The sequence below is a fragment of the Ursus arctos genome, unplaced genomic scaffold (assembly GCF_023065955.2).
Source record: "Ursus arctos isolate Adak ecotype North America unplaced genomic scaffold, UrsArc2.0 scaffold_1, whole genome shotgun sequence".
NCBI classification, from domain to species: Eukaryota; Metazoa; Chordata; class Mammalia; order Carnivora; family Ursidae; genus Ursus; species Ursus arctos.
The window spans coordinates 39,000,368-39,010,406 of NW_026622763.1; the positions used below are offsets into that span (position 1 = coordinate 39,000,368).

The 10,039-nt window shown below is 41.9% G+C and overlaps 1 protein-coding gene across 1 annotated transcript in view; it reads right to left on the minus strand.

Annotated features, from left to right (window-relative positions):
* ACVR1C (activin A receptor type 1C) overlaps positions 1-7,423 on the minus strand; it is an 83,138-nt gene extending 75,715 nt beyond the window's left edge. The window contains exon 1 of the mRNA XM_026492758.4: positions 7,109-7,423. Within this exon, the coding sequence (XP_026348543.1) occupies positions 7,109-7,181 (73 nt within the window). The 5' untranslated portion in view covers positions 7,182-7,423. The remainder of the gene's footprint in view (positions 1-7,108) is intronic.
* Positions 7,424-10,039: the final 2,616 nt, after the last annotated feature.

The following is a 10,039-nucleotide window of genomic DNA, read 5'->3' on the forward strand; positions in this document are numbered from 1 at the left end:
CTATGGCCCATTAGCTGGCCCATTTGTAAATAAAGCAACACCTATTTGTTTATGCATTGTCTATGGTTGCTTTTATATGAAAATGGCTGAAACAAGTAATTGCAAGAGACTGTTTGGCCCACAAGCCTAAAATATGTATTATCTGATTCTTTAAGAAAATGTTTACCCACTGTTGATCTAAAGTACCAACTTAAGAAGCTAGAATAAAAAAGAATAAATTAAACTCAAAGTAAGTAGAGGAAGGAAATATGAAGATAAGAGTAGAAAACAACTAAAGAAAAAAAACTCTGAAAATCAATAAAACCAAAAGCTATTTATTTGAAAGAATTGAATAAAACTGATAAACTTCCAACTACACCGATCAAGGTAAAAAGAAAGAAAATTCGAATTTCCAATGTCGGGGATATAAGAGGAGACAGCACTATAAATCCTATAGATATTAAAAACATAATAAAGAAATATTAGGAAAAACTTTATGATAATGGCAATATCTAAACCAGAGTACAGTAAAAGCAATTCTAAAAGAGCATCTTCATCTTTATTTGGCACAATAAATCTCATTCTTTTAAAGAAGTCCATTTGTCTTAATGAAGTCAACTTTCTCCTCTGTGCAAAAAGTAATACCTTTTAATATAGTTAATATACAGCTAGAGAATAGCTGTAGGAAAACAATTAAAAAAGAAAGAGGCATTCATTTAATTACGCATTTATTATCCTGTAAGAAATGTTCTGCTAATCATATACTTATTCTTTATTTAGTGTTTCAAATGTACAATGTATTATCTATTTCCTGGAAATATACACTACAGATTATGGGTGGAATTTGAGTGAGAACAAAGTCTCACTCTGATTATTAGAGCTGGCAAATATTCATAGAGCAGATCTTTACTCTTGAAGAGCAATAATGGGGATGGAGAGAAGAAATAAACACACTTCTAGGGGAGCAGGCCAGAAAAATGTCATCAGATAAAATTATGAGATGTGATCCATTAATACTCTTTAATATATTTTGGCTCTGTTTTAAAACAATCTGGTTCCTTAAAGCTGTGTTAATCTGGATTACCACCCTCTGAGTTAACATCTCTTGGATAAGCATGCATTTATGAAACTAAACATTTTGCATTAAAATACTCATTGTCTGGACCATAATGGGTTAGATTTATTTCTAATCCTGTTTTTGACCACGGAGTACTTATCTCAGTCAATCATGTCATTAAACGAAAAATTTAAAATGAACTCAATCAACATACAGAGATATGGCATCTTTCTCAATCATTGTACCTTATAATGAGATAAGGATGATAAAACAAATTAGAAGAAAATATATGTGTCTCACTTCCAAAACTAAAGTATCCTAATCATTTTCTTGATGTGAAAAGTTTAATGAAAAAGTAGATTGATCTAATTTGGGATCCTTAAGTCACTGGCAAATTTAAATTGTTTTAAAAAATAATAAGCCAAGCTCTTGAGTCATACTGAATGATTCACCCATGAATTCTTGAGGGGATTAATTTAAAACAGTTCCAAAGAAACAGTATATTCACATACCTACTCTACAAAACAGAAGAGAACAACAGAAAAGGGAAATTATTCTGGAGGACAAAAAGTAAATAATGAGGACAGAGTAGAACCTTATGATTCTCGTTGGCCAATCAGAACAAGTGAATGCAAGAGCCACAGGACAAGGCAAGGGAGCATCCCCTCAGAAATAGGGGTGTTGGCTTCTATGGAAATAAAGTCTTCATGCCTGTTTCACACTCCTACTCATCTCCTCCCTCCCTTTTACTTTTTACTTGATTTCTAAGTGTAAGGAGTAGTGGTTTTACTGTCCCCATTCCAGGGAATCAAGAGGCCCATGTGCCTTAGGGATGTAGCTTTTAAAGAATGTGAAAGGCACCAGGTTCATGACCACAGTCCCGTCTTCTACAGAGGGAACAAATGTGGGAAGGGCAGGACCTGCTTCCTCGTAGAAGAGAACCAGCCACCTCTCTCCAAAGACTCTCCACCTTTTCGTACCTGAGCAGTAGCCCCTGACGTTATTGCCTGAAACTTGTCAGAGCCACCACGAGGGCTGGACCAAAGTGAGGTAATGGAGAAAGAGGTCCCCCACTCCACCATCTTGGCTTCGCTTGGCAGGCATCACGCAGCCTTTCAATCAGTGTCAGGATCCAGAATTCTGATGTATCACAGCCTCCTCCCCTTTATCCTTAGGCTGTTTAATTGTTACAAGTTTTGAAAAGAGGAGTAGGTTAGAGTTCTGTCGTGCAATTTGGGGACAAAGTACCAGGTAAGCAAAAGAACAGTGACTTTGCTTTATTTTGCCTCTCTTTTCTGGACATCACCGAGGGATCCCTCTTGGACTGAAGAGAGGCACAGCTGAGACAGGACAGTATTTAGGTATTCCTGCTTCTCCAGAAAAGTGGAAATTCTGCTTCACTTATAAATATATCCCTTTATCATCCCAGTTTCTTAAACAATGTAAGGATAAAACTTGAGCTCTGACAATCAGCCATGAAATTTAAAGGTAGAGAAGGTCAAAGCAATGAAAAATCCAGAGGTGGCTTCACAGATGTAAGTGATAAGAAATAATACACAGTACATTCTTTGTGCTTAGAATTTATCCTTTTTTTCGCTGTTCAGTTCTGTTTTCCATTTATATTTAGAAATTAACTCTCATTTTATTAGTTAAAATAAACTCTTTATATACATGTGAACATACCTGTTTGAGCTTGTTAATGATCTTTGCATAGAGTTGCGCATTTATAGGTCACTGTCCTCTACAAATCTCAAAATGAAGCCAATACTAATAATTTGGTAGCTGGCCAAGACTTAGCTAAGAGCAAAAACTAAAGAGTCCATAGTTGAAATTAATGTATCCCTGCCCGTGTCCCAAAGGACTTGCAATCACTCTCTTAGGAACCTGCTCTAAAACCTCAGTCTGTCTCAGATGAACAGGTCCTGTGAGGGACACCGCCTCCCCAGCTCTGACTCTGTCCATTCTCTACTCCCCCAAACTTCTCTTATTTACAGTAAGAGATACAAGTACTGCCAAGAAAAATACAATGAACTGCATCTTGGCTACTGCCTGGAAGCATTTCCCCTAAAAAGAAACATAGGGATGCTTATTCAAAAGGCAAATACACTAAAAATGCATTTGAAAATAACAATCACATTCAGAAAATAGTAAATTTGGGCAAAACCAACTGCTTTCACCTACCAATCATTTCCAAGGAGTCTAGAGAGTTATAATCTTTTTCACAACCCTTTCAAGTCAAGAACCCACGTAAGATTAGGAAAGGCTGTCTCTCTCTGTTCACCCGGAAACACTGGAGCCATGCAATGCATGGCAGAAAAGTGCTGGAAGTGACCATTCAGAAACGCATACGGGGACAGCAGCCGGGCTAGAATACAAGTGGTAAGAGACAAGGACTAGAAATGAGGTCTATGCTTCTCTTTCTAATCTAAGAACCGGGCAGACCGGCAACATGAGCAGTTTAGCTCATCACAATATTTCTTTTATATGGGTTGCCAGGTAAAAGTACAAAACAGCCAGTTAAATCGGAATCAAACAGCAATTAATTTGATTCTCAATTTTTTAGCGTTAGTCTAGACTTGTGCCCAGAACCCCAGGCCCAAGCAACCAATTACTTGGTATCTCCACTTTGGTGTGTACTAGGCATTTGAAGCTCTCCACACCGAAACTGAGCTCCAGCTCTGGGCCACCATCCCCACCCAACCCCCCAACCAGGGTCAGACCCGCTCCTCCTGCGGTCGTCAGCCTGACCGCACATAAGGGTACTATTCCTCCAGGGCTCGAATCAAAAATTTGGAATCATCCGCTATTGCTCTCTCACACCTTACATGTATTTGTGTAGGATTATAGCAAATCAGAGGAACTCTAGTTGATTGATACTTCTGTAAACTTGAGGCTAGATAACAGGTTGGGGCACTACAGTTAATTAAGAAGTATGCCCCCCAAGGACTTCAGCGCTGAGTGTCTCCGGGGCCAGAGAAGTCTCTTCCTTGGAACCATTTGCCTCTTGTCACATGTGTGTCAACCAACCAATAAATGACCCTGCTTAAAGAAGGGCAAATGTGGCAACATCTACTGCATTTGTACACTCAACCAGCCCAAGGCTTTCACTTTCACTTCCAACACACCTTAAAATGTGCAGTGAAAACAACTCCCTATCTGAAACCCCCACCCTGGTTATTAAATGAAATGGTTACCTTTCCACTTTTAGAGCAACAGCAGCTAGTTTTCCAAACTCTTTTTTTTTTAAAAAAAGATTTTATTTATTTATTTGAGAGAGCACACAAGCAGGGAGAGCTGTAGAGGGAGAGGGAGAAGCAGAAGCAGGCTCCTCGCTCAGCAGCGAGCCCGATGTCGGTGGGGGGGGTGCCTCGATCCCACCTGAGCCAAAGGCAGACACTTAACTGACTGAGCCACCCAGACACCCCCTGGGACTCCTTTTTTTTTTTGGTAGATTTCCAGGCTCTTAATAATCCATTCCCAACCAGAAGACCAAGGAGTTTCATAAAATTAATAGAGAATGCACAGTGTGTAAATCCATTTAATATCCCAATCACAGCTTCAAACTTCAGAACTCCAGGATATTTTGTGCCAACTCTTTGTTTAGTATATCTGATAAATGTGAGGTCATGTCAGGTCTTTCTTCCCAAATAACAAGGAACCCAGAAACTAGATAAATAGAGTAACTCCGAGCAGCCTAATTTTTTAGCCAGCCCGGCCCAATAAATATTTTCTCATTTTTTTTCCATCAGCGGTTACCCTCTGAGATTCTCCTCCAGGAGCAATGGTTTCTACTCTACTGCTAATGCATGACATGCCTTAGGTGACAGAGATGCTGTGGAATAACAGCCAAAGCAAAAAGGGATTATTGGTTTATCGATGTCTTCAGATATTGAAAGTCCTAGGCCTGGTGCTCAGCAGGGTCAGATTGGAAGGCGGTGTTTTCTGTCACCCAGCTATGTCATAGTGGCGGCAGCGACTTCTCCTACATTTTCAAAATTGACCATTATGATGAACAATGTAATTTATAAAAGTGACTAGATAAAAAATGATATAGGTAACCAGGTGAGAAAAACAATTTAAAACACGAAATAAAGAAATAAACTACCTTGATTCCCTCTACCAAATAATCAAAGATGGGTATAAAAGTTAAGATTCAAGAAAGTAGACAGCAATAGACATTGTTTCTGTGGGACACAAAGAGGGATAATGTTCTTAAAAGAGATTTGAAAGTGATTGCATTTGACCCAGAAAAGTTTATTGTAAAAGTTCAATTTTGATAAGTACTTCTCTACTATATTGACACATTATTTCCACATCAGTCATTTTTCTTAGCCTTCATATTCTGAGGGAAAAATCAAATATGAACGGATGATCTATTTTTCTTTTCTTTTTTGTACATTTCAATGTCAAAAGTTTCCATGCTTTTTAAAGAGCATAGCCTGGCATGTTTTCCTATACTGCTATGCCCAGGGTCTCTGAAATTTTTGCAAGATTCTGACATATAACAAAACACAACTTTCAAGCTAGATAAAAAATAATTGAGTATTTTTTAAATGTCTGCAGCAAAGTTATTAGCTCCCTAAAATAAAAAGGGTTGTACAGACAGCCCATGGAGGCAATTTCACAGGTGCCTAATCAAAACTGATATCTAGAAGGCTGTTTAATTCTTTTTTCATCTTTTTGGAAATTCTATTAAATTCATCAAGAGTACTTTCAGTATTCCGAGTTAGTGGAGTTTCCGCTCATTTCTTATGCTTTCCCATTGTCAGTTTTCTTCCCATTGATGAATTTACTAACTCTGAATGCAAATATTTCACTTTATCCCCTATCCTCTGGACAGTCTCTGAGTAATGGCTTTCCTCAAAGGCTGTGCTTTTCCAAAGATAACTAAAATGCTTTAATCCTCAGATTGTATAAATTAATCACTTCCAATAATCAATTTTCATTTCAATATTGTGTTTAGTGATTCTCTCAGGCCATCTGAAACACGAAATCTGCACATGACAGCAATCATACTATTCAAAACATTCCCCTGCACATGTCACTAAAAGGAAAACTACCCACCCTGGAGTATAGCTATTAATGTCAAACAGATTGTCATCTGGGAAAACAAAAATGCATAAAAATCAGCTTCGGACAAAGTACAGCTCTATGGAAAAACACCAGGTTTTTGTATGCAAATGTCTTAAACGTCTGATTGAAATGTTTAAAGAATGAGTTAGCAAGGAATCTGCTGCTGCTCTCCATATCCTAAGATAATGTTATAACGAAAACAGTTTTAGAACTAAAGGGTTTTCCATCATAGCACACTATGATTTTACCGAAGATGCATTTGCCCCAGTTTCTAGTAAACATTATAAGAAATGTTTGGTTTCTAGCTTGGGCCGAGGGCTCTATTTAGCCTATCGAGGCACAGACCTGTTAAAAACGCTGGGGCGCTTGCCAGAATTCTTTTCCCCTGCAACTCTTAGTAAAAAGATCGTACCTCGAAAGCAATGTGCGTTGCAAACCACGCAGATTTAAGCTCCCTCTCTCGCCTACATAGCTTGGCACCAGCGGCTTCTGAGATATCCCTCGCCTCCTAAAACTCAGACCGAATCGCCACCACCATTCCCCACCTTTCCGCCACCACCATGCCACAATCTTTGCTCAGCTCTCCCGAGCCCACTACAGAGAGTGCCCGAAGCCCCTGCAGCGTGAACTCGTGGTGCCACTCAACTCCCCAGCCCTGCGCACACCCACAAACACACTCTCCTACTCCCTCCGCTGCAAACTGCCCCCAAATTTGTCACCCACCTCACCCCCACTACCCATACCCCCCACGTCCCTGTCGCTTTTTCGCTCCTCCTGGTGGCTTCGTCCCCAACACACCTGTCTAATCCTATGGCTACCAGACGTCAAGTGCCCACGCTGCACCCTAGCCCGCGCCCCCTCAATCCAACTGGCGCTTCCCACTCCGCCCAGTGGAAAGTCAGCGTGCTCGCAGCACCTTCTACCCCACCCGCGTGCCCACCCGCAGACCGCCTCCGACTCCCACCCTCGCCTGCGCTGGAGAAGGAGCGCCCGTCGTACCTGTCGAGAGCGCGGCGGCGGTGGCGAGCAGCAGGAGAGCCTGGCGGAGCGCCGCGCACAGCGCTCGGGTCATGGCCACCAGGCGGCCGCGCCGGGGCTGCGAGGTCCCAGAGCGGAGCTAGGCGGTCGGAGCAGCGCGGGCCGCTTTGAAGTTCCCGGGACGCGGGAGGGAAGCACAGCCCCGTCACCCTTTTGAAGAGCGCGGTTGGCTCTAATCCATGCGGGCACCCCCTTCTTGTGCCTCCCCCATCCCTCGCCCCCCGCGGCTGGCGGTGCGCGGCGTTCCTGCCACCGGCCCCAGCAGCCGGCTGAAAGGGGGGTGGGGGGGGACAGAGCCCGCCCCCGCCGCGCCTCCGCCCCCTGCGCCCTCTTGCAGCCGCCCGGGGCCTGGAGCTGCTGGCCAGGCGGGCGAAGGCGCCCCGAAGGCCAGGCGATGAGAGCGCCCGGAGCTGGGGGCAAGAGAGAGGGCTGCGTGGCGCGGAACCCCCAGGACCCGAGAGCTGGTAAAAGGGTCGGGACGCGAGGGAAAGCCCCACTGAGGCTTTAGGAAAACTTAAACCCTGCCGCAGTTGCTTCCTGGTGGTCGCTGTACTGTCTCCTACAGAAGATTCACTCGTCCAGATCTCTTGACATTCGTTTGTAGTCCAGTGGCCTAAAGGTTTTCTAACTAGACTGAACCTTGAGACACCCCCAGGTATTCCTGCGGGGCTCGTCCCACCACCATGTCCTGGCTGTGCACGCGTCTGTGGAAGGGCGCCCTCTCTGTTCAGCCCTGGAAATAACCAATTCCCCGACTGTCTTGGCTACCCATAGTTGGAGCTTAATAATAAGCTTTCTTACCTGATGCCTCCAGTGACCCTCCCGGCCCTCCCAGGAATGGCGACCAAAGCTGGACGACCTGCGCCAGGCGATGTGGTCATCTGCCAGGTTTGGAGGCAAAGGACCCGTCCTATGTCCTATGGAAGATACCTTGCAACAATTTCAGCAATGGAAATATGGGCTGGAAGAGGGGAATCGTACTCATGGATTAAGGGAAGGCGAAGAGTGATTTAAAGTAATGTATTGGAAACTTGCTTGAATTTAATTCCTGGAGCCCCCTTATCAAATGAGTGAGCTTCCCATGTGGGCTGTGATTGAAAATATATGGGCGATGTTACCAATTAAGAGAAATTAGCCCAAATTCAGTTCATATATGTAGCCTATACGTTAAAGTGAATGGGATTATTTTAACCTGAACAACACACAAAGCCCAAAAGCCAATATTGGTATTATTGCCACTGATGGGGGGCTTCTTGAAAATTGATTGTCATATAAATTAATTGCTTGAGAGTAAGAGGTATTACTTGCTTCCTCACCCACCTCAGCTCTAAATAGAGTGTTCTTTCTGAGGTCTATGAAAGTCCTATGGTGAAATAATGTATCTAATTGATTTCACCATCAAAAGATCACAGTAGTGGGGGTGGGATGTTTGTTGGATTTGGTGACAGTCCTGGGGTTCTCACCCCCACCATCGCCACCTTGGATGAATCAAAACATTCCTAAGTGTAAAAAGACTTTGTTCTAATTTTATTCTGGATCCAAGCAAAAAAAAAAAAAAAAAAATGGAGATGTGGGACAAGACTGAACCCTTCCAGACACCCACAAAACAGATGCTTAAAAAAAAAAAAAAAGACAAGAAAATGCTAGGACACATTATATTTTGGCTGACTTGGCTGGCTCATTATTTGATAACTGAACCCTACATTGTGATCTACCATTGAATCATGAGATTTGGAGCTGAAAGAACAGGATTTAGTGTCTGCACCTGCTTCCTCAAAAGTACATGGAACTTCATCCCTATTCCTCGGAACCATGACTGGGGGGTGAGAAGTGACTGTGAAAGCACCGTTAACATCAGGCATTATACTGTCAGGTATTTACTTTCAATAATAACTTTGTCTCTTGAATACAGTAAGCAACATCCCTGCACGTCAGAAAGCTCTCATCTCCTAAAAAAATGCAAGGTTATTACCCAAGAAGTCCAATATTGAATGATTTTAATATTCTAAACAAACTCAACACTGTCCTCTGCCTAATGGTGCGCTGACTGCTATGGTATCCAGTAGCCACATGCTATGGTACTGCTAGCCACGTATGTAGGTAGTGAGCACTTGAAATGTGTCTAATCCAGACGGACATGTGCTATAGTATCGAATACATGCTGCATCTCAAAGACTTAGTACAAGATAGAATGTGAAATATGTCATTGATAACTTTTATGTCCTTTATGTTGAAATGATAATATTTTGGAAGTATTGGGCTAAATATATTACTAAAGTTAATTTCACCTATTTTTTTTCACTTTTTAATGTGCTTACTAAAAAATTTTAAATTACATATGCTTGCATTATATATCTATTGGGCAGTGCTGGTCTAATGAATCCTCACCTAATGGCAAGGATCTTCACCTTGGTCTTAGGCACAGTATTAAAAAAAAAAAAAAAAAAAAAAAGAGTTGTTGGGTGCCTTGCCAGTCAACATATGGCCAGCCAATAAAAGAATCATGATCTTTTGAATTCTTGGCACAAAGTTCTGTGACATACACGCACACACACAAAGGTTAGTATGTCAAAAGCTAAGTACTTAATTTGTAGAAGAATTTTAAATTTCATCTTCAAATACCATTTCCCTCTGTTCTCTTGTACATGTTCTTCTTCCAGCATCAATACTATAGAAGCTTTGAAGTAAGGAGTTAGTCACTGTAAATGTATCGAAGCCCAATACCTGGCAAAGTATATTCTTAGGTAATTATAAGTATTTCTGATATGCTTGAGTCCTTAACTCCACCTTTGTGGCAACGAGGAAAAGAACTGAATCCTTGTAAGTGTCCCATTTTTTACTTAAAAGAGTATACTTTATTCACACACACACAACCCCCCCTAAAGAAATTAA